The sequence below is a fragment of the Vipera berus genome (assembly GCF_964194415.1).
Source record: "Vipera berus genome assembly, chromosome: 1".
Classification (NCBI taxonomy): Eukaryota; Metazoa; Chordata; class Lepidosauria; order Squamata; family Viperidae; genus Vipera; species Vipera berus.
Window position 1 is genome coordinate 18249101 of NC_138202.1, and position 24723 is coordinate 18273823.

At 42.9% G+C, this 24723-nt stretch overlaps 1 protein-coding gene across 4 annotated transcripts; it reads left to right on the plus strand.

Moving 5' to 3' along the window:
• Positions 1 to 1034: 1034 nt before the first annotated feature.
• TPM4 (tropomyosin 4) lies at positions 1035 to 24654 on the plus strand. Of its 4 annotated transcripts, none has more exons than XM_081331905.1 (9): positions 1035 to 1368; positions 5149 to 5274; positions 12201 to 12334; positions 15765 to 15882; positions 16718 to 16788; positions 18077 to 18152; positions 21575 to 21637; positions 21739 to 21808; positions 22599 to 23218. In XM_081331905.1, the coding sequence occupies exons 1-9, from the start codon at positions 1255 to 1257 to the stop codon at positions 22679 to 22681; spliced, it is 855 nt and encodes a 284-aa protein (XP_081188031.1). In that variant the 5' UTR covers positions 1035 to 1254; the 3' UTR covers positions 22682 to 23218. The 4 variants fall into 4 exon arrangements, with proteins under 4 accessions (XP_081188031.1, XP_081188028.1, XP_081188030.1 ...); XM_081331902.1 differs by lacking the exon at positions 22599 to 23218 and adding an exon at positions 23496 to 24654 and having other exon boundaries at positions 1069 to 1368; XM_081331904.1 differs by lacking the exons at positions 1035 to 1368; positions 5149 to 5274 and adding an exon at positions 10363 to 11006 and having other exon boundaries at positions 22599 to 23207.
• The last annotated feature ends 69 nt before the right edge of the window (positions 24655 to 24723 follow it).

The window sequence follows — 24723 nt, forward strand, 5'->3', positions numbered from 1 at the left end:
AGCAACTCATTTTAGTTGGCAGTAATTATATTTCTAGAAGGCTGCTAGCAGTGCCCCTTGAAATCCCCAGATATAAATATGAGACTGTGGAAAGCCCATGTGTTATTTTGAATGTGACCAAAAAAATGTATTATGTGCAGGCCTGTAAAGTAATTGAACCAATTTTATTTGCTTTTACAGGTGATCCTTGAGTTATGACCATACCACCGAAAGTCATGATGGTCATAAAGAAGGTCATTATGTGTCTGGACCCAATTTTACAATGTTTCTTGTGTCAATTGTTAAGCAAATGCTGCAATCATTAAGCAAACACCGCAGTTTGTTATGGGGTGGTTAAGCTAGAAACCAGAACGTCGGTTTCCAGCAAAACCATTGTAAATTGCAGTCATGTGACTGCAGAGACTTGCAACGGCCGTAAAGGTGGGCTGTTTACCAACTGACCAAATGCGGTGATGTGATGGGGGGGAGGCTGACACTGGAAGTTTGAAACCAGCTTGTAAGTAGCTTTTGGGGAGGGTATCATAACTTCGAAAAGCAACTGGTCATAAGTTGAAGATTTCCTGAAATTACATTTAAATGTAAATGAAATAAAATTCAGTTTTATCTTGACCTGACCCACCACTAATTTAGAACTGGGAACCACAAGAACCAAAATCATCTAATGATCTTCCATGGCTGAAGACAAAACAAAATCTGAGTCTCCTTGGTCCTGGTCCAGTACCTTAATCGTTACACCCTGGTTCTCTTCTCATTTTGGAACCAAAGACTGTCCTAACCAGAAAGTTGTCATCCTAGAAGGATGAATTTGTCTCATCCTTGACCTGGAGTACATACTCTGGATTTCTACAAAGTTTTGATCCCAGCGTTTCTTTTAACTGCTTGACAATGGCTGACAAGTTTTGTCTCCAGCCCCTGCATTCTCTTTTGCTCCTGCTGGAAGGTTAAAAATGGAAACAGTTCTTTTCTTTCTTTAAAGAAGCTGAGGCCCAAATAAGGTGATCCCTGAGTGCTAAAGATGCCAGGACTGACTGGGTTCCAACTTATCTCTTAGAAAGGTTGCCTGTGAAAGAAGAGGGAGCCACCAGGGACACAATCAGACTGTAGCCTACCACAGCGAGAAAGCTCTCAGAGAACTTTATCTTCAGTTGCCCAAGTGCCCATTTGTCTCTACGCAGCCTCCAACTGAAGGCTAGCCTTCACCTTTTCTCTTCCACATAAAAGCACCTGAAGCCACCTTTACTTCAAATTGCAAAGATGGAAGCCATCAAGAAGAAGATGCAGATGCTGAAACTGGACAAAGAGAATGCCATTGACCGAGCAGAACAGGCTGAGGCTGACAAGAAAGCGGCTGAGGACAAGTGCAAGCAGGTGAAGGGTCTGTATGTGATCTGAATGAGTGTTCATTGTTTGCAGAGATTTGTGCATGATTTTTCAGTGTGATACAGGTACTGTAGCTGTTGCAAGAGTTGTATGCATTGGTTATGGTACAATTACTGGAGTAAATACTTGGTCTTTCTTATAGAGCTTTTCCATTTGGGTATGTCTGGTTTAATAAAAAGAAGGACTAGGGATGACATAATAGCAGTCTTCCAATATCTAATAGCCACAAAGAAAAGGGACTCAAGTTGTTCTCCAAAGCACTTGAAGGCAGGACAAGAAGCAAAGGATGGAAACTAATCAAGGAGAGAAGCAACCTAGGAGAAATTTCCTAGCAGTGAGAACAATTACACAACCTGCCTCCAGAAGTTGTGAATGCTCCAACACTGGAGGTTAAGAAGAGGCTGGACAGCCATTTGTCTGAAATGGCATGGGGTTTCCTGCTTGAGTAACTGTTGGACTAGAAGACCTCCAAGGTCCCTTCTAACTCTGCCATTCTGTTATTTTTCCAAAAGCAGGGCTTGTTCAATTGTGTTATTTCCATGCTAGAGACTCAAGGCTGAGGGGAGGCAGATTTCCCTTTATAAGTGGGGCTTGCTCTCAGGTAAATGTGGGGGTGTGGGGGAGTGCCGCATCCTCAGGAAATTTAAGGAGGAGAAAAGTCATCCTTCATATTCATCAGCATCAGATCAGACAGAAGTTGTTACAATTTTTAATTTTTAGATAATAATAATAATAATAATAATAATAATAATAATAATAATAATAATAATAATAATAATAATAAAGTTGGAAGGGACCTTGGAGGTCATCTAGTCCAACCCCCTGCTCAGGCAGGAAACCTTATACCATTTCAGGCAAATGGCTGTCCAGTCTCTTCTTAGAAACCTCCAGTGTTGGAGCATTCACCACCTCTGGAGGCAGGTTGTTCCACTGGTTAATTGTTCTAACTGTCAGGAAGTTTCTCCTTAGTTCTAGGTTGCTTCTCTCCTTGACTAGTTTCCATCTGTTGCTTCTTGTCCTGCTTTCAGGTGCTTTGGAGAATAGCTTGACTCCCTCTTCTTTGTGGTAGCCCCTGAGATATTGGAACACTGCTATCATGTCACCCCTCACCCTAGATATAACGCATTTCCCCTAAAGTAGGGAATTATTTTGAAACGTCCTATTTAGCCTACCTACCCTGCCCTCAATTTTCCTAAATAAATGTCTGAAAGGACTGAAGGCAGACTGAACAGCTGTCTCTTAATTTTCTGTGAGCGTGGATGAGGTCATGGCTGATATGCTGGAAGGAGGATTAAGAAGTGCTTATTTGTAACTGCTGTAAGGGGGGGGGAGAGCACAAATTGCTTGCTATCTGGGTTTAATGTTGACCTTTGGGGCCAGGGCTCTGGCATGGCTGATGGGGGCTGTGTTACTTTCCCTCTACAATGCAACTAAAATGTGGCTAGGATGAAGCTTCCTTTCCAACTCTGATGGATGCTTCAACTGTTCCAACTATCAGTTCTGTGTGACTTCTTAAAACAAAATGAACTGCTATGAATTTACAGAACTAGACATGGATTCAGATCTGATATATGTTTCCCTGTTTAAATGGATACAGCTGTCACAAATTGGGGTTGGGGCAGGCAAACCACATCTCACAAAATTATTCCTATGTACAGCCTGCAGATACGGGCACGACCAGGTGTAGTAGAACATCTCTTGAGTCCAAGAATGGGTTTCAGATGTTCTTTGGTCTCCCCTTTTCTGACTTCAGACAATGTAGTCAACTTCACTTATTGCACTAACAGATAATGTGATCTGTTTGATTCTGCTTTCAACCCATTGCAGGCTGAAAACCATGATTTGTCACTTAAATATGTGGAAAGATCCTAGCCATTATGGCTTCTTCAGAAACCTTGGTTATATGAACCATAGCTTACAGCAATGTATGCACCTAGCTAATAACATGCTTCATTGTCTGAGAAATTTTAAAAAAGCATGATATATTTTTAGGGTACCCAGGGCCCATTTTGCTTCCTTCTTCACCACTGGAGCAATTTTGGGAAAAGTAGGGTCTGGACAAATTTCTACCATCAAACGGCAGCCAGTGAAAGTAAACTTTTTCTCTTTGTTGAAATCTCTGAAGTCTCATAAATAAGCCTGACTAAAATATAGGGCATTTAGGTAGTACAATCCCCAAACCTGAACTGATTCAGTGAGGGCTACTTTTTTGCCTTTATCTAGGGTCGAATTTTCCTAGCACATCAGAAGACAGAGAAGAGGACAAAACATTCTTTCCCAGAGCTCAGAAGCCAAGGAACAGCCCAACACATTATCACCAGCCAGCCACTAGATAACAAAAATTCTCTTCAGAAGAGGGACAAACTGACACCCCGAGCATGCTCAACATGATATAAATAGCTGCTTTCAGGAAGCAATATGGATTTATATGGGAAAGTGGAAGGAGAGCGAGTGCCATTAAGATAAGAAAGGAGCATATTTTGGCCGCTTGTTCTAAAGCCATGGCTTGGAAAAAATGACCTTGAAGAAGCCAAATCAAGTCTCACTTTGAGCTAATGAAGCTATTGTTTGCTAATCTATGGTCTACGGAATAAAGATGTTTAGATAGGCTCACTATGGTTTACAGTCCAAAATAACTGATTTCATGCAAGATCCTAGGGCACAAGCAAGTATATCAGGTTAGGGATTAGTGAAATGGGTGAACTTAGTATCAGCCCTACAAATCATTTACTGATCACATAAATGCACAGGATTATGCATACAATATGCTAATCCAAATCAATCTTAGGATGATGTCATTTATTTGGATATGGATTAGTATGTTGCATTTGTATCAATGTATGAGTGCAACTGCTAATACTATTAAGCTACAATGTGGTTTGATTTTGTCTTAGTATAATGTGAATTCATATGCTGGTTAGCATTGTCTGCAAACCAGATAATTATGGATAGTTCAGCAAACGATAGTGGCTGGGTTCACACACCATACCAACCCTAAACCAAACTACATTACAACCTAGCTTAATGAATGAATCCAACATCAAAAATCATGATCTGTAAAATGGTAATATTTCCTCAATTGCCAAAGCGAAGCTGTTGGCTGTTATAGAAACACAATTTTCATTTTGCCAGCTGTTTCCAATTGTTTGGAAGACTTCTGTTGAAGGGGCTGAGCAAAAAGGGTATCCTGGGGTCAGAATTGGAAAGAAATTTGTTATTTTAGAAATAATGACAAGTAAAATTAAGACAATATCTTATAGACTGCACCTGAAACACATCTTTCTCCCATGTAAGTGTGTACTTATTTTCCCAGGGAGGCAAAATCTGCCCCATACATACCAGGCTTGCTGTTGAAGAGAAATAATTTCACACATACAAAAAGGATCCTGATCACTCCCAACAAATGAATATTAACAGACAGCACAGCAAAAAAAAGCATTGATATTAGTGACATAATTATCATAGCCAGAAAAGGAGTGGGGTTTTCTGAGCATTCAAAAACAAGCTAGGCTCTTGATATGAAGTCTGTAAAGGAAGATCAGAGGTCTGGATTTTTGAAACTGACGCACAGTAAACAAGTCTAAGGAAAAACTTCCTTAAAAGGGCCACAGAATGAGTTGAAAAGATAGCAGGTAACTACTAATGCAGTGTTTCTCATCCTTAGCAACTGGAAGATGTGCGGATTTCAACTCCCAGAATTCCCCAGCCAGCCTGACATTAGAAAGTTGAGAAACATTGTCCTAATGGCTAACTCTGATCTTTGGCTAGGTGGAGGATGAGCTGATGGCTTTGCAGAAGAAGTTGAAAGGAACAGAAGATGAGCTGGATAAGTACTCTGAAGCTCTTAAAGATGCCCAGGAGAAATTGGAGCAAGCTGAAAAGAAAGCTACAGATGTATGTATAGACTCTTCATGGGAATTTCGGGGGAGGGTTCTTGGGAAGAAGAGAACTGGGACACCAATGAGGTAGAAGACATGACTAAGTGTCAAGAACCTGGACCTGATTCTATCAACAATGTAATAATAGGTGGCTTCTATTACTATTACCAAGGGATGCGGTGGCTCAGTGGGTTAGGACGCTGAGCTTGTTGATCAGAAGGTCGGCAGTTTGGCGGGTCGAATCCCGAGTGCCGCATAACAGAGTTGAGCGCCTGTTACTCGTCCCAGCTTCTACCAACCTAGCAGTTCGAAAGCACGTAAAAAAAATGCAAGTAGAAAAATAGGGACCACTCCGGTGGGAAGGTAACAGCGTTCCGTGCGCCTTTGGCATCTAGTCATGCCGGCCACATGACCACGGAGATGTCCTCAGACAAGCGCTGGCTCTTTGGCTTTGAAACGGAGATGAGCACCGGCCCCTAGAGTCGGAAACGACTAGCATGCATGTGCGGGGGAACCTTTACCTTTACCTTATTACTATTACCATAATGCAAACTGTAAGATACTTGTATAATGAAGCCATAACACAGGCAGTCCTTGCTTAACAATGGTAATCTGTCACTAAGTGATATGATTGTAAAACACGACACCACATGACTATGCTGCACAGTGGCAGCAATTCCGGTTGCTGTTGTTAAACAAATCATAAAACCCTTTGCTAACTCCCGCTGGCTTCCCCATTGACTTTCCTTGTCAGAAGCTGGCAGTGAAAGTTGCAGATGGCAGTTACATAGCTGCAGGATATTGTGATGTCATAATTGTGAGCCAGTCACCAAGCACCCAAATCATAATCATATGACCGCAAGGATGGTCGCAACTATGTGGACCTGTTGTAAATATCCCTCATTCAGTGCCATTGTAACTTTGGTTACAGAATGAGTGATCATTGAATGTGTATATAATGGTAATTCTCCCAAAACCTGAGGCCTAAGGAAGAAATTGTCAAGGGCCCAATAAAGGAAGAAAGAAGGGATACAAAATTTCTAAGAAATTGAATCATCTTGACTAGACCAGAATTGCATCAGCCAGAGCATATTATTGGTACAAAAGACCATGTGTTCCTTTTTTTTGCTTCCAAAAAAGGTATTAGGTCTTATTTTCAGGGGATGTCTTTTTTCCCCCCACTGTCTCGCCTCATGGCAGCGGCACCAATATCCCCATCTAGCAGGAACCTGTGTGGCTGCCGCTGGCCCATTTCTTCTGCAGCTGCTTGTGCACGTCGCCCCGGGCCTCCATTTCACCAGCAGAGGCTTTTTTTCTTTTCCTGAAGGCCTCTGCCGGCAAAACAGAGGCTCAGGGGTGACACATGTGTCAGCCGGGAGCTCCATTCTGGGCTGCAGAGGCCTTTTCTGAAGACCTCTGCTGCAAAATGGAGGCCAGGACGATGTGCGTGAATGGCAGCGAGTGAGTGCAGAAAAAGTGAGAGGGATCTCGGAGTCCTAGTAGACAATCACTTCAATATGAGCCAGCAGTGTGCTGCAGCTGCCAAAAAAGCCAACACAGTGCTAGGCTGCATTAACAGAGGGATAGAATCAAGATCACGTGAAGTACTAATACCACTTTACAATGCCTTGGTAAGGCCACACCTGGAATACTGCATCCAGTTTTGGTCACCATGATGTAAAAAAGATGTTGAGACTCTAGAAAGGGTACAGAGAAGAGCAACAAAGATGATTGGGGGACTGGAGGCTAAAACATATAGGGAACGGTTGCTGGAATTGGGTATGTGTAGTTTAACGAAGAGAAGGGTGAGGGTGACGTGATAGCAGTGTTCCAATACCTCAGGGGCTGCCACAAAGAAGAGGGAGTCAAGCTATTCTCCAAAGCACCTGAAAGCAGGACAAGAAGCAATGGATGGAAACTAGTCAAGGAGAGAAGCAACCTAGAACTAAGGAGAAACTTCCTGACAGTTAGAACAATTAACCAGTGGAACAACCTGCCTGCAGAAGTGGTGAATGCTCCAACACTGGAAGTTTTTAAGAAGAGACTGGACAGCTATTTGCCTGAAATGGTATAGGGTTTCCTACCTGAGCAGAGGGTTGGACTAGATGACCTCCAAGGTCCCTTCCAACTTATTATTATTATAAGTATGCTGGCAGCAGCCACACAAACTCCTGCTGGAGGGGGCTGCTGGTGCCAGCACCGCTCAGTGAGGTAGGTGTTGGGGCGTGGGAGACCTGGCTGTGGAGGTCCTGAGTTAAGCAGGTGTGGGGCCCATGGGGCAGCTTCACCCCCCCCCACACTAGCTTGAGTTTTACATGTGCACCTCGCCCCACCTTGTGCAACTAGACAGTGGGACGGAGTGGGCGGGGTATTAATTAGGGCTTATTTCGGAGGTTGGTCTTACATTAGGCACACACGTAAAATCAAACTAGGGCTTATTTTTGGTATCGGTCTTATTTTCGGGGAACCACGGTATTAGCGTTAGCTGGAGAAGTGCACACATTCCCCCTTCCAATTGAAGAGAGTATAACTCAGGGTTGAGCTGTGGAGTTCTTGGTGCTCTCTCAGCTTGGTTGTTCGCTTGCAGACATTTCATTACCCACACTGTCATATTGATGATGTTACTTAGTCAAGTAATTGAAAGATCTCTAAGCTCAGAGTGCACCAAGACCTAATTCTTCCTCTTGCTGATTGATGTGCAAGCACTTTACTTCAAAAACAAGTTAACTAATACATTTATCTGCTATTTTTGTAAGGTCCACACCCCAAAATGGCTTATTGTCCATTTGAAAACACCTGTAACCAAATGGTAGCTTCCACGCTTCTTCTTGTAAGGCCCTTGGTGCTTTCTGAGTTTGCTGCGCTGATGATGTTACCTAGTTTGGTAATGCAAGAAAACAGCCAAGCTCAGAGAGCGCTAAGGACCCCACAGTTCAACTCTGAGGTACAAATATTTTCTTCTAAGCTGCTTCTTTTTTTGCAACTCCTTGCAAATGCACTGTTGAAATTTTACGGGGGAAAAAAAAGACTTTTGCAAAATGAAAGTGTGACCTTTTACCACTTGGAACAAAACAATCAAAACTGATGTGTGAACTACTGGAAAGTTTTAGCATGGAGAGGAAACTAGTTCCAGCTCAAAATCCACTCAAAATCACCCTGGAAATCTCAGCGCCACCCATTTACATCATGTTGTTGCCTTGGCCACTTTGGTCCTTGGCCAGAGAAAACTGAAACTGTAATTTGATTTACTGTGAACTTAACTCTTGCTTTAAAGAATTTGCACTTTCCTCCTGGGTCTAAAGGTTCTTGGAGCTGTTTCAAGAATCATAGGAGCCAAATGATCCCTGCCCTCAGCATACATTGTAAAAAAAAAATCTGGAAGGAAAACAAGATAGGGAGGAAAGCGGAAGAGGGGAAAAAAGTTTTTTTCTAATAGCAGGAACTTTTGTGTAGGAAAACCCAGCTAGTTACAAAAATTGGGAAGCAAGAGTTGCTTCCTGCTTTCTCCTAAAGCTTATTCAATCTGAATTGAAGACTGCCTCTTCACTCCAAGTCTTCTACAAAATATGTACAAGATTTATTGGTATTCTGCCTTCATTATTTTTACAAATAACTCAAGATGGCAACATGCACCACATATTTTCCCCTCAATAACAACCCTGTGAGATGAGCTGGATAGAGGGAGAAGGAGAGGGGGGGAGAGAGGGGAGGAAGGGAGAGAGGGAAAGGGAGAGAGAGAGAGAGAGATAGGGAGAGAAAGAGGGAGAGAAAGAGAAAGCCAGTCACCCAGCTGGCTTTCATGGCTAAGACAGGACTAGAACTTAAGTTTGCCTTTCTAGCCTGGTGCCTTCACCGCTGTTTAGCTACACTGGGTTTGTGGGAGGAGGTCTACTTTTTCATGCTTTCTTTGCTACACAAGGATCCCTGCCTTGGTCCAACTCCTACCCTACACAGAACAGGCCAAGGAAGCCCCTTTGAAGGCTCCATGTTTGGGGAAGAAAAATCCACCACTGCTTTTTTGACCAGGTTATGCTGAACCAACCTTTATGAGTAACTTTAGAGGTGAACACTTTCTCACTATAGGAGCATAGAGGCACTAAGTGAGGGACAAAAAGAAGATGCCAGTAGAAGAGAATATTTGGAACTCAGGATTGAACAGTGGAGTCTTTGGGCTCTCTAGTTATTTGCTTGCAGGTGTGTCTTTACCCAGCAAGGTAACCTCATCAGTCTAAAGGAGTGTGGAGGTTCCTCCATGTTTATATGAAGTAGCTTGTTTGCTTCTTGGTAGTTTCTTGATTAACATATTTTCTGCTTGATGTTTGCTTGGTGTTAATCCCTGCTTATCTGGGTGTTGGCTGTTGGAGAGGATGTGTTCCGGTTTTTTGGTTTCCTTAACTTTTGTATTGTTTCTTTTGAATAGTGTGTAAATGCAGTTTATGTGATGGTTAATTTGTCTGAATGCCAAACTTTCTGGATTTTCCTAACATCTGTGGATTTAGCTTGGTCTAGGGTGCTAAATTTCCCAGCTGAAACTACAGCTGAAGTCTATCCACGTGTTGTGAGATTAAGGAATTTAGGAAGGCGATCCCAGAGCCAGCTCTACAGCTTCCAATTAGGGCTGTGTTCACGTATGCTTAACCAGCCAGTAGGCGTTATTTGTACACCCACTAAGCTTCCTTTCTTTTGCCATTTAACATGTTATTAACATCTCTAGCCCATTTTGTTGACTTGTGCTTCAGTATACTGTGCATTCAGAGCAGCCATTGAAGCATGTTGTGCTAGCACAAGTTCTGGCTGCCTTTCCAGATGGATTTTGACCCCTCAACTGGGCTGATCACTTGATTTCCTCCCTAGGAACGGTACCCTGTGTGCTACTGAATACACCCAGGGGCTTTGAGAAATCTTGTTTAGGTTTAGTTCGAACCACCACACACACACACACACACACACACACACACATATATATATATATATATATATATATATATATATATATATATATATATATATATATATATATATATATATATATATATATATATATATATATATATATATATATATATATCTTATATTCACATAGTGAGTGGGGACGTATGAATGCACCCTCGATTGGTGCAGAAACTCGGTTTCTTTCGGGCCTTGAACGAGGCGTGAGGTGAGCGGGAACTCTTGCTAGACCTGACAGCGCGGAAGCAGACAAAGCGCAATCCGTCTCCAATCTCTCATATTCCCCAAATTCCCAGCCGGTACGGAGTCCCACCCAGCACGTCCAGGTGGGGCGGCCTGAACCGCCTTCTTGCTGCCACTCAGCAGACGTTTTGGAGACGGAAGATCGGCCAACAAAGGATACCCGAAGCCGCCCAGCCGTTCCTAGCCCGCCCCTCCAGCCCCACCTCGCTCTCCCGAAGGACTGCCGAGCGGGTTCGTTCTGGCTGGGCCAGCGGTGGCCACGTCACGGCCCCGCCTTCCAGCGGTGCTGACGTCCAAACCCCTCCCCAGCTGCTTTCCTCCCGCCAGCAACCGGAGCCCGCATCCTTGCCGCCGCGGCTCACGTGTAGCTCTCGCCGCCGTTCTCGCCACCGGATCCGACTCGACCCAGCCGCCGCTAGGATGGCAGCTACTACAGGTTCGCTGGAGGCGGTGAAGCGCAAGATCCAGGCGCTGCAGCAGGAAGCCGACGAGGCCGAGGACCGCGCCCAAATCTTACAACGCCAGCGCGACCAGGAGCGGGAGCTGCGCGAGAAAGTGAGCATCGACGGCGGGGAAGCCTCGGGGCTGGCCTCTCCTCTCGGGCCCCGGCTTCTCGCTCGGCCTCTCCTCCGCTTCCTCGCCTACCCTCCTCTCTTACCACAGCCCAGCCCGGCTAGACCGCCGCCGCCGCCGCCGCCTGGCTATGCCTTTTGCCCGTATAAGGCAAGGCTGGAGGACGGGCGGACGAGGGTGGAGCCAGCCCGGCTACCCCTAGCTTCCACGTCCGTCAGGGCGGCACCGCCGTCTCTTTCTTCCCCCTTCCTCCTGCATCGCGGGGTCTGCCCAGAGCGCTTTTGCCTCCGATACTCTTCCCTTTCTCCTCCTCCTCCGGCGTTTGCTCCCAACAATCTCGGCCCGCCCTGGCTTGCTTCCCCGCTCCCGCTCAACTTAATTCAAAGTTTCGTCTGGGCGAAAAAAGAAGCTCTTGGGAGCGGGGCGCTTGCGATGAATGGTCCAGGCGCACCCAGATCTGGTCCCCGCCCCGTCGCCATCTCGGATGTGGTGGCCTTAAATGCCGACGGATTTTTTTTTATTTTTATTTTGGGGTTTTTTTTGGGGGGGGAGGGGGGGCTCCGAATTGGACAGCTTGCCTGGAGAGGCTTTCAGTGTGGTCTGTCCCTTTTCGTCTGTCATCTTCCCTCTTTCCAGCTAATGAGGAAAAAAACCCGCAACAACCCAAGTTAAAAATCTCTACGTGGGTCCCTCCGCCCACCTGCCTGCCTGCCTGCCTTTCTTTCTTCGTCTTTCGTCTGATGGGTCTTAACTTTTCGGTTCCATAGTGGCTTATGGAGAGGTGGCTCTTCCCAGCCTCTTGCCGGTTCCTTGATCTGCAGTTGGAACATTTGCCCAGATCCGATGGACCTTATGTAGACTGAGCTTGTACTCCGGGAAGGGAAAGATCTTCCTCTCCTTCTCTGAAACTGCTGTCCTTCTCCTCTTTCAACGTGCATTAATGATTCTTTCTGTGCCTGCAAGGTAGGACTGGCTTTTAACTCTCCGAGGTTTGAGTCTGCCCAGAAGTTCCTCTCAGGCGGCCTTTAGAGTAAGCTGACATCTTGCAGAAATTGAATTTCATGAGGGGTGGGGAGGCTGGCAATTCTTTTTTTTAAAAAAAAGTTTCATGTCACTTCAGTTCCGGTCGGGTGAGGTTCTTGCCTTTGAGTAATTGAAGATTTCTCTCTTGTGCAGGCTGAAGGAGAGGTGGCAGCTCTTAATCGCCGGATCCAGCTGGTGGAAGAAGAGTTGGATCGCGCCCAAGAGCGCCTGGCCACAGCTCTGCAAAAACTGGAAGAGGCAGAGAAAGCAGCTGATGAGAGCGAGAGGTATCAAAGGGCTGGTCTGGGCTGCATGGCTGAGGAAGTGCTGGCTCTGACCTTTGGCAGCAGCTCCCCCAGTCAAGAGCAGAGCTAATTCCTTGTCAATCCCACTTCTAAAACTCTTGGTCCTCATTCTGACCCCTTTCGATAACCGGTGGGGATCAGCACTGCCTTATCTCAGTAAAGAGTTTAAAGTTCACATAATCAAATGAATATACAGGTAGTCCTCGACTTACAACAATTCATTTAGTGATCGTTCAGTTACAACAGCACTGATAAAACTGGCTTTGGATCGTTTTTCACACTGACGACCATTGCAGCATCCCCATGTTCATGAGATTTACATTCAGATGCTCGACAGCTGACTCACGTTGTTGACGTTTGCAGTGTCCCAGAGTCATGCGGTCCCCTTTTGCGACCTTCCGACAAGGGGAAACCAGACTCGGTTCTAACAAGCATGTTGCTAATTTAAGAACTGCAGTGATTCACTTAACTAAGGTGGCGAGAAAAGTCGTAATATGGGGCAAAACTCACTTAACAAATTTCTCACTTAGCAACATAAATTTTGGGCTCAGTTGTGGTCGTGAGGATTACTTATGTATTGCCCATGTGTGCTCCAGGCCATCCTATAAATATTCTGCAAAAATAAGGGACGAAGAAAACTCTGGTAAACAGTGTAAAGTTAGAAGTGCCTTGACATGTTCAGGATAAGGTCATCATTCATTTTACAACTTTTGCCCCCTTGATTTAGAGTTCGATTGAGAGGCATTTTGCTGTAGTGGTTAAGGCACCCAGCTAGAAACCAGAGATGGTGAATTCTAGTCTTGCCTTAGGCTCAAAGCCAGCTGAGTAATCTTGGGCCAGTCACTTTTCTCTGCCCCACGACTGAGGAAATGGTTGAGCCACTTCTGAAGAACCTTGCCAAGAAAAGTTCAGGGACTTGTCTTTGCAATCTTTGTGAATCAGATATGATTGGAAGAAAAAAGTTACATGGATGAAGACAGACATCTGCTCAGTTCCACCCCAGGCTCTGTTAGCCTGTTTTGCTTTCTCTTACTACCGTAGGAGGCTTAAAGTACAAATTGGCCATCCATGAGTTTAAATTTGTTCGTGGCTCCCAAATGCTCTGTCCTGTCAGAGTAGAGTGACAAATTGACAGTAATCAGCCATGTGATAGATCCCCAAAATTTAAATATTAGAATGTCCTTTCCCCGAAAGTCTGGAAAAGCATTAATCTTGAGAATGACAGTCATGCTGATCACTGCCACCGTGAAAATTTGGTTTACTGTAGCTTAGTTTAAATAGTAAAAGTTTATGTCCTCTTAAGTCAAGAAGATAATATATTCTTGAAAGATTGAAGAACTCCAAGTGGCCTAATAAAAGTGACTTAACAATAAGGCAGCTTAATGAAATAATCTGAGAATTACTTCCTTGTAAAAGGAAATCAGAGCTAGAGACATTTGTATACTAAGCTACCTTAATTAGCTACACTATCAGCTTTGCTTCTGGATTAGCAAATCTGTATTGTTGGTCTTAAAGAGAATCAGCCAAATCATCTTTAAAGAAGTCCTGACAAGTCCTGACAAGAGAGCTGAGGAATGAACAAGAACAAAGGTTTTTATGCTGTTCAGTTCATCTGACTTTGTTTGATGGTTACTCTCAGTATTTTGGGGTATCGATTGGAAATGGAAGAGGGCAGCAGACGTTTTGCTCATATTTGGTGGTATAGGTAGTCCTTGACTTACAACAGTTCATTTAGTGACCGTTTGAAGTTACAACGGGCCAAAGTGAATTATGACCATTTTTCACAGTTACGACTTCTGCAACATCCCCCGAGTCATGTGATCAAAATTCAGACGCTTGGCAACTGTCTCATATTTATGACGGTTGCAGTGCCCCTGGGTCATGTGATCCCCTTTTGTGACCTTCTGACAAGGAAAGTCAATGGGGAATCCCGTTTCACTTAACAACCACACTACTAACTTGACAACCGTGGCCAGAAAGTTCATAAAATAGGGCAAAATTCACTTAACAGCTGTCTCACTTAGCCACAGAAATTTTGGGTTTTATTGTGGTGGTATGGTGAGGACTCCAGCAAGCAGGAGTTAAAGTTCGTCAGAGCTTACAGTTACTGAGGTTGCAAAACACTACTCTAATAATACAGCGACAAGAATTATTGACCACGTAAGGAAAGCATGCTGATCATGGCTCTTTGAAGTCTTTTGTTCTGTGTTGTATCTATTGATCTGTATGGTTGTACTGGGAAGCACAATGTGGGTTGTATACATTCTGCTCTAGGCAATGTGTTAGAGAGGGTTTACAATGGAGCAAGTGCCAGCAATACAAACCTCTGCCCCCTTGCCTTTCTCATTGGGATGCATTGGGGAAAATTATTGAGGATTTTTTTTCCAGACCTCAGCCTGACCTAGCTAGTTTTCATACTCAATTTTCCATTTGCCAGCTTCTTCCCCCAACCCCAAATTTAGTCCCATTCTGTTCAGTTTTCAGACAGTTAACTTGCTGGCAGAAAGACAGATATAGTTCTGATCCCATTTCATTTTGTTGTTGGAAAAAATAAAAAATAGATATCTGGAGATTACATCATAATGGTGACTATATATTAAACAGCCATTAGAATTGTAATAATCATGTGTGGTTGAGCAAATATTTTACCATTAGTTGATCATTGAAAAAACTGAAATATAACCCCAATAAATAATATTACTACTATAAATTGCTTTGTGCTTAAAAAGATACTGAAGAAAAAACTAAGCTGCTCTTAGTGATTATTATAAAATATAATGATCTACTGCTAAGCTTGTAAGCCGCCCTGAGTCTTCGGAGAAGGGCGGGATATAAATGTAATAAAAATAAAATAAAATAAAAATTCCTGATGTTCTGCTGTCCTGATATATAACAGATTAACAAAGTTGGAAGGGACCTTGGAGGTCTTCTAGTCCAACCCCTGCTCAAGCAGGAAATGTGAACTTCAACTCCTAGAATTTAAAGTAAACATTAAGTTGATTTATGCATAGCCATAAAATGTACTGTATAAATATAAAGACAAATGAACACAATAGTATATGGTAGAAGTATTATGCGCATGAGTGCTTATTTAAGTAGAAAAGTCTAAAAACTACCAACAACATATAATAATAAAGCATAGAGGGATGTAGAGATGCAGGAAGCCATCACTAGGTTTGCAGTGTGGACAGACTAGCCAGGATTAAGTTCCACTATACACATAATTTTTGCACAGCAAAGCCAATCGCATTTCTCCAGTTGGTGAACAGATGTTAAAATTGCTGTCCATGCAGGACACTGTTGCCTCATTGGTCTTCATAGATTCTTCAACTATGGACCCTACCAAGGCACACACATTCTGTAGACAACTTTCCCAGAGGGTTTAAAAGTATACTTTTGGTTCCTTCCACAGAGGTATGAAGGTCATTGAAAACAGAGCTATGAAGGATGAGGAGAAAATGGAGATTCAAGAGATGCAACTGAAGGAAGCCAAGCACATTGCTGAAGAAGCTGACCGCAAATATGAGGAGGTGAGGCAGCCATCCTGAGAGTCAAAAGGCTCAGCATCTGGGAACACTTTGGGGTGGGGACTCGTTCCTGGACACCTGTCATGCCACCTGGCACTCTGACAGTCTGAATTTATTTGAAGGCTGGCAAGCACAGTTGCCCTAAAGAAACAAGGAAAAGGCTGCAAACTCAAAATGTCAGTTGTCACCCCATGTCTTCCAGCCTATTTTGCTAGAATCAAAGCCCAGAGGTGAAGCTCCTGTTTTTTTTTCCCCTGCAGAAGGCCTTAGGCTTAGTTCCTCCAGTTTAAAACTGCCTCTGGCAGCATATCCGGGAAATCCTTGCTCTGCTTGAAAGATCTGGAGTAAGAGATAAAAACCTGGCTAGACAAGTCACAAAGTGGGTGGGGATTAGGTAGTTTCCCAACAGCCTGAGCTGTGGTTTGAAAGGTAGCTATAATTAACAAGGTGAGTTTCAATGATGCCCTGGATCTTCATTTTATTTTGATTGAATTCCTGTGCTTCTCGTGAGTCTGATTCGCACGTCCTCTTTGGAATGTGCTCCAGTCTTATGTTGCAAATTTAGAACTTAACATTTCAGTTAAAGCATAAGAGCAGCCCTGAGAGAAGCATTATTTGTCACACAGTAACCAAACAGAATCACTGAGAAAATATCAGGGGGATCAATCAGCGTTTCACCACTGCAGTTGGAGTCTAGCGTTCCAAGGAAGTGCCAACTTAAAAGTACCAGTTTGCTATTTCTTTTGGGGGTAGAGCAGATGTTGACCATAATAGGTGCTTCATGTTGGAACTACATTGTTTGGTGCACACAGTGATGGTTTCTTTGGACTTTCTCCAGGTTGCCCGTAAGCTTGTCATTCTGGAGGGAGAACTGGAAAGAGCTGAAGAACGAGCTGAGGTGTCTGAACTGTGAGTTGATCACTGCATGTCAGAAATCTGATTAAAACAAGAAACTCATTAGTTACCTGCAGAGTAACTTCTAAAAGTGCTTGAGGGCATCGAGAATCCTCTTTCCCAATCGGTGTTCTCTAGGTACTTTGCCCTTCCTGTAATTTCTGGGCCACTTTTCAAAGGAAGCTCCATGTGGAGCGTCACAGCTAATAATTGAGGCTGTTGGACACAAACTGATTGTGCCTCTCAGCTGTCTATACACTTCTTTGAGCTTTATTCAGAACATTGCCAGACTTAAGAGTCATCTGTCTGTGGAACGATTGGTTTACTTGATTGTTCTTCAGCTTGTTTGCCCTCATCTATCTCCCTACAGCAGACATGTCAAACACAAGGCCCGGGGGCCGGATCCGGCCCGCGAAGTGGTTTCATGCGGCCCACGTAGCCATCCTGGAAACAGTGAGGGAATGGCCCCCACTGCCTTGGCCCTGGCCCAGAGACCCTCAGATCTGTCCCACTCCTGCCCAGGCCCCCATAGGCACCCTTGATGCGAATGACGTAGAGCTGGCCACGCCCTCCCAGTAGGCCATACGCACTCTAGCCACGCCCAACCTGGCCATACCCATCTGGCTCCTTGAGGGCAACTGTAATGCTGATGCGGCCCTCAATGAAATTGAGTTTGACACCCCTGCCCTACAGTGTCCAAGAGTCTTGAGTTGTATGTTGTAAGCATTTCTCTCTTTCTCTCTGCACCTCTAACCCACCCATTCCTGAAGAACTCTGGCGGCATGCAGTAGTAGGGAAAAATCATAATATTCTCCCAATTTAATTACAGAAAGTGAACACCCCCATACAAGACCAGTAGGAGATAAAGGATATTTGAAACTATGCAGCCTTGACTTCCTTAAGGAGTACTCACAAGATGAGGGCTGGACGTATTTCCTTGGTAGAGACTTCTGTAAAGTAGGAGTACCACAGAGAAGATAATCCCTAACCTCTGAGAGCAGGTCTTCTTTTAATGCATGCTGAAATTTCATCTTTTTCCTCAGGGCTTGGGAGGGTGGATGCTGTTAAATGGAAATGATTTTTAATTTTCCCCACACGTCATATTTCAAAAATGTTTTATCTTTTCATTATGGGTTGTCTCGAGATGTTCACGTGTAAGAATACTGGATACAAATAAATTACAAAATAAGTGAAACAATGGATCAGTAAAGAGGTTCTTAAAACTTCTGATGGCGATGATATTTTCATTTAAACAATGGAAGACCAGGAGCTCACAGTGGATGATTTCTTTTGCTTTGCGTAGGAAATGCAGTGACCTGGAGGAAGAACTCAAGAATGTCACCAACAACCTGAAGTCTCTTGAGGCTCAGTCAGAGAAGGTTGGTGGTTCCTAACCTTTTAAAGGTCAGGAATTGGCTTTCATGATTTTTTTAAAGGTTCAAGAATAGATGGGATGGATAGGCCTCTGCTCTTATAATGAACTACTGAGATGATTCCCTTTCCCCCTATATTCTGCTTTAGTAGTCTGGGGGTTTATCTTCTCTGCTGAGATCTTATTAAGAAGATGAAGCAAGATGGATGGACTCAGTTACTGTGATGATGGATTCACCATTGAAGAATGAAAGCTAGGGTAGGGATAGATAGTCATGAAAAAAATCTAGCTATGTGGTCTGAATAACAGAGTAGCAGAGTTGGAAGGGAACTTGGAGGTCTTTCAGTCAACCCCCTGCACAGGCAGGAAACTATACCTTTCAGGAAAGTGGTTTTCCAATCTCTTCTTAAAAACTTCCAGTGTTGGAGCATTCACAACATCTGGAGGTAGGTTGTTCCACTGATTAATTTTTCTATCTGTCAGGAAATTCTCCCTAATTCTAGGTTGCTTCTCTCCTTGATTAGTTTCCATCCATTGCTTCTTGTCCTGCCTTCAGGAGCTTTGGAGAATAGCTTGACTCCCTCTTCTTTGTGGCAACCCCTGAGATATTGGTGTTTAGTTGGTGTCACCAAAGATTGACACCAACTTGATGGCACATACTCAATTGATCAAACTCTAGTGCGGTTTGATTTTTTTTTTGAAGGGAATTCCATATGCTACTAGATGAATAGACATATAAAAATGCTAAATAACTTCTATTGGATGTTCATCTATTGCAAAAGACATAAACAAGTCATTGATTTGAAGATCACTTTAGGGCAGGGCTCAGCAACCTGAAACAGTGAAAGAGCCACTCGGAACCGGTTCCCTCACAAAAGGAAAAACTGGGAGCCGCAAAAAATGTGTGCACATGTGCACATGTGCAGAACAGGGTTTGACTGAAGAGTGGAGCCAAGGCGAGATATGCACCTACCCTGCATATTTGAATTTATTTTATTTATTTATTTATTTATTAAATTTTTATACCGCCCTTCTCCCGAAGCACTCAGGGCGGTGTACAGGGCAATAAATATCAAAATATAAATACAAAAGTTAAAAAGAATTAAATAATTATGCCCAATATAATACAATACTAAAACTGTGTTAAAACTAAGTCCAACCCCAAACCCATCAGACCAGGCCAGATTGTTCAAATAAATAAGTTTTTAAATTGCACCGGAAGGAGCGAAGGTCGGGGGGCCATCCGGAGCTCAACCGGCAAGCGGTTCCACAGGTCTGGCGCGCCCACAGAGAACACCCTCCCCCTGGGGGCCACCAATCGACATTCTCTGATCGGAGGCACCCTGAGGAGGCCCTCTCTGTGGGAGCGCACTGGACGGAGGGAAGTTGATGCAGGCAGCAGGTGCTGCCGTAGGTAATCCAGACCCATTGAACCAATTGATTGGTTGAATTTTTTTAGTCCCACTTTTTTTTTTTTGGACTGCACATGGCAGAGGACTGGGAGCCGCAGGAGATGGCTGAAAGAGCTGCATGCGGCTCCGGAGCCGCGGGTTGCAGACCTGTGCTTTAGGGTAATAAAACAGGGATAAATATTTTCTTGCCCTCCATGCATCATTAGCACTATCTCACACAAGACTATTTTGATCTTTGCTTTGAAATCAAACAATCCATCACTTGGAGGATGAGTTGGCAGGTGTTTTTTCTTAATGCAAGGATGTTTAGTGAAAGCCAACATATAGAGGTTTGAATGTTGAATCAGGTTGAAATCAAGAGTCAGCCATGGAAGCTCACTAGGTCCCTGCCTTTTGCTCGTGGACTGGTGGAGATACAGCTAAAGAAGTGTACTGTATGCATTATGAGCTCCTCTTAGAGCTGGATAAAAAAAAAACACACTACAATTATGTCAGTCTTGTCCCAGGAAGAAGCAGGACTGTATTATGGGACACAGAATATGCTGTATCAAGTCAGTGTTTACTTTCAGTGATCATCATTTGGTCGAGGTAGTTCTCGACCAAAATTGAGACCCAAATTTCTATTGCTGAGCAATAGAAATTGTTAAATGAATTTTGCCTCATTTTATGACATTTCTTGCCACAGTTGTTGAGTGAATTGCTGCATTTGTTAAGTTAGTAATCCGGTTCTTAAGTGAATCTGGCTTCCTCATTGACTCTGCTTGTCAGAAGGTCGCAAAAGTGGACCACCTGACTCCAGGATACTGCATCTGTCATAAATGTGAGCCAGTTGCCAAGAATCTGAATTTTGATCACATGACCATGGGGATGCTGCAATGGTCGTAAGTGGGGAAATGGTCATAAGTCATTTTTCCCAATGCTGTTGTAACTTTGAACCATCACTAAATGAACTGTTAAGTTGAGGACTAACTGTAGATATTCTCCAGGGTGATCAAGGCCCCTCAAGTCTTTCAACAGTGCACTCTTTGCTAGGATACAGGTAGTCCTCAATCTACAAGCACAATTGAGCCCAACATTTCCATTGCTAAGCGAGACAGTTGTTAAGTGAATTTTGCCCCATCTTACGACCTTTATTGCCACAGTGACAATAAATGAATCATTGCAGTTAAGTTAGTAAGATGATTGTTCAGTGAATCTAGCTTCCTCATTGGCTTTGCTTGTCAAGAACGTCACAAAAGGTGATCCTAGGACACTGCAACCATCATAAATACATGCCATGTTTTTAGTAATGGTTTAATGCTTCTGTTTTGCTTCTTCATCTTCAAATAAAACATATAAGGAGCAGTTGCTGGAATTGGGTATGTGTAGTTTAACGAAGAGAAGGGTGAGGGGTGACATGATAGCAGTGTTCCAATATCTCAGGGGCTGCCACAAAGAAGAGGGAGTCAAGCTATTCTCCAAAGCACCTGAAGGCAGGACAAGAAGCAATGGATAGAAACTAGTCAAGGAGAGAAGCAACCTAGAACTAAGGAGAAACTTCCTGACAGTTAGAACAATTAACCAGTGGAAGTGCTCCAAACACTGGAAGTTTTTAAGAAGAGACTGGACAGCCATTTGTCTGAAATGGTATAGGGTTTCCTGCCTGAGCAGGGGGTTGGATTAGATGACCTTCAAGGTCCCTTCATATTATTATTATTATTATTATTATTATTATTATTATTATTATTATTATTATTATTATTATTATTATTATTAATAATAATAATAATAATAATAATAATAATAATAATAATAATAATAATAATAATAATAATAATATGTTGCTGAAATTTAGTGAGCCAATATGGGTGATCCAAGAGTTTCAATAAAACAGGGAGTTGGTGCCCCTGGTCTTCATCCTAGAGGAAGTCCAATATATAAATAAATAAGTGATGAGATGGTTTCAGTTGCTTTTTTCTGCAATTCTCCCTCCCTCCTCTTGCAAACAAAATGATTAATGTTAACCTTGTTTTCGTAGTATTCTGAAAAAGAGGATAAGTATGAAGAGGAAATCAAGCTTCTGACTGACAAGCTGAAGGAGGTGAGCGAGGCCAGTGACCATGTTGGCTTGGAGATGAGAGGAGGGAGAGTGATGTCTGATCCGTTGTGCAACCTTTTCATTGCTTTAATGTCTGTTCTCAGGCTGAAACACGAGCTGAGTTTGCAGAGAGAACAGTTGCTAAACTGGAAAAGTCCATTGATGATTTGGAAGGTAGGGGATACAGCTTTTGAAGCTTGGGGTTTTCAACAGGGCACCGTTTACATAATTGCATTTCAGTGAATTGGCGTCTAGAAGGCTTTTTCCTGCCCTAGAGAGCTTTATGGCAATCTCACTCAGCATCTTGGTGCAATTTAACATAGCACCTGAGGATAAGAATAAGATTTAATGAAGTGTCCACACTTCTCACTTTGTCATGAATATGACTGGTTGGTCTTCGGATGAGCCAAGCTCATTCTTTGCAATTTGGGCAGCTTTTAGAATTTAAAAAAAAACGATTATTGTAATAATTTAATTAAAGATCTAAGAGCTCAAAGTAGCATATATAATACTGAATAGGGGAGTGTAAAATCTTTTTGAATTACAATTGTTTTGAAGGCAAAGTGCCCTCCAAGGTCAAAACAGATGTTCCAAATTTGAAATATCTCATTTTGATCACATGGGAATGTTTTACGCTTGAAGCAACCTTCTTTGGGGCCCAGACAAATCCAGGGTGGTGATGATAGGCCAGTGTAAGCAGCTCAAATTAAAATGCTCTGAATATTGAAGGTTTAATCTTTCCAACATTCCAACTTTCTTTTGCTGAAATCTTCCATTTTCATGATCATCTTGCATTTCTGTGTAAAGTATCTGTAGTGTTTCATTTTTGCATTTAACATTCATTTCTTTCCCTTCCTCCTTCTCTTCCACCTCTCCTTGCTCTGTGGCAATGCCTCTGAACTTGCCTGTGCATCTGTTACTTCGGCATTTCATCCTGCCTCTCTCGCCACCCTTTGCCCTGCAGATGAGCTGTATGCTCAAAAGTTGAAATACAAGGCCATCAGCGAGGAATTGGACCACGCACTCAATGATATGACTTCTTTGTAGATAAAGACAATGGGGCTTTCTCTCCTGCTGTTCGTTTCTACTGAGGAGCTTCTGCTTTCTTTGCCTCTGTGTGCTTTCACAAGACTTTCTCTGTAAAAACTGCACTGCAATTAAATACATACATATATATACATATATCTATATATATATATTTATTTCAGGAATCTTTTCTCATTTACTGTCTTTCTCTATTTATGAAGTACAAGGCATTTGTTCCTTGTTTCCTGTATAAAATGATAGTCCCTTCAAGTTCAGCTTGAACGTTGATTCAACAGAACAGTTCAGAGTTGGAGATTGTTTATGTAACTTTCTCCTGAAAATAAAATTTGATTTTCCATTTGATTTCTGGAAATCACCAATGAAACCGGGCCATTTTGTGGGAAACCCAATCTGAAGTTTTCCTCTTTGGGGTATAAAATCTATCTCCCGCTAATTCCTACTTTGAGGAGTGGGTTGGGCCTTGATGACTTTTGACCACACTTAACAACCGTGACTATTGCTGTGACTCTTAAATCTTTCACTCATTCAGTTCCTGTAATAGAGGGTTGTGGCACCTTTGCTCCTCCGGATGTTGGTGAGCCAGACTTCTTGGGTGTTTCTTACATAAATCTCATCATCCCAGAACAGGTTTCTCTCCTTTAGCTGGCCTTTGGGATGAATGTATCAGGCACAAGAATAACATTAAGATCGAGGGGAGAGGTGTAATTGAAGGAACATAGAAAGGCAACTAACATTGGAATGTGAAATTAGAACCAACCTTATTCTTGGAGATTATTGTTTTTTTTTCTTAATATTTTTTTCCCATTCTCACCAGAAAAACTTGCCCTAGCAAAAGAAGAGAATTTGACTCTGCACCGAACGCTGGATCAAACCCTCTGTGAACTGGGCAGCATATAAATCTCTGGGGGAAGCACCCAGACTTGGAAGGTCAAGAAAAAAAAAAACACCCTGACAGTCATGTTTGGATTGGCAGTTTCTTTTTCTGAACCCTTTCTTTTCTTTCTTTCACATTCTGCAAAGAGCAAATATGGGACCAAATCTTTTCTCCCCCACTTTGAAATATTAAGGCTTTAGGCACAGACTGAATGTAGACTTCTGTTCTTACCCTGTCTTATATGACAAGCACATTGTGAAACTGGAAAAGTTGTCTTTTTTAATCTTTTTTTTTGTACATTGGTCCTTCCAAGGTGCTAGGCCCATCCAGTACTGGAAACACACAATCCATATGATGTGTTCTGCAGAAAATTGCTTTTCATGGCAGTTTGCAACACAAAACACATTTGCCCTGTGTGAATCTGGATGGATCCTCTGTGGTAGTCTCATGTCCTTGGTTTCTGTTAAACAGTGCCAAAGAATCTTCTCTGCCTTAAGATTCTTGGGTATTAATGTGAATAAGGGAAACTTCCTTGCAAAAATGTAACAAAAGACAAAAGTAGCTTGCACATTCCTTAGGCAGTTCAAGGCTGGAAACACAATTCTATCAGCACAACTGGAAAAGGGGGAATTCTCTCCCCAGCCCACCTCCAATCCTTGCAAAGGCCTTCCAAATCTCCTCCAGAGCAGATAGGGGGGAAGGGCATAGTAAGGGGAAGGGCAGGGCTGGACTGGACTGTTCTCTTGGACAAATGGGCTTTAATTCGCATAGCACTGGATTCCACTGTGGGTGCCTTAATTATAAAGGCTGCAACTGTTTTTCTAGTTTAGACCAATGTTCTAAATAATGTCCTTTTTGGTTCATCTTGAAGATTTGAGATGCAGGGGGGGAAAAACCCCACATTTTCCTGTTGGTCTACTACTTCCTTGTGCTCTGATAGGAAAAGAGTTGCTTATGTGTTTTTTTACTTCTGTATTTATTCAATTTTGCAAGGTGGGGGAAAAATTGCCAAATCAATCTGTATTAAAACTTTCTGATTCCTGTAAGAGAACCCTGTAACATGATTTTTGATCTAATAATAATTTTTTTAAAGTACATATTCCTTGATGTGGCATTCTTAAATAAATAGAAAAATGACAGCTGATGATGAAAGCCGTGTTGATAAATG

What these genes read in the sequence shown, in the direction of transcription:
- TPM4 (XM_081331905.1), top strand. Translation starts at nt 1,255, where the DNA reads ATGGAAGCCATCAAGAAGAAGATGCAGATGCTGAAACTGGACAAAGAG. An exon ending in CGAGCTGAGGTGTCTGAACT is followed by an intron (nt 16,789 to 18,076) that starts GTGAGTTGATCA and finishes TGCTTTGCGTAG; the next exon opens with GAAATGCAGTGACCTGGAGG. An exon ending in TGACTGACAAGCTGAAGGAG is followed by an intron (nt 21,638 to 21,738) that starts GTGAGCGAGGCC and finishes GTCTGTTCTCAG; the next exon opens with GCTGAAACACGAGCTGAGTT.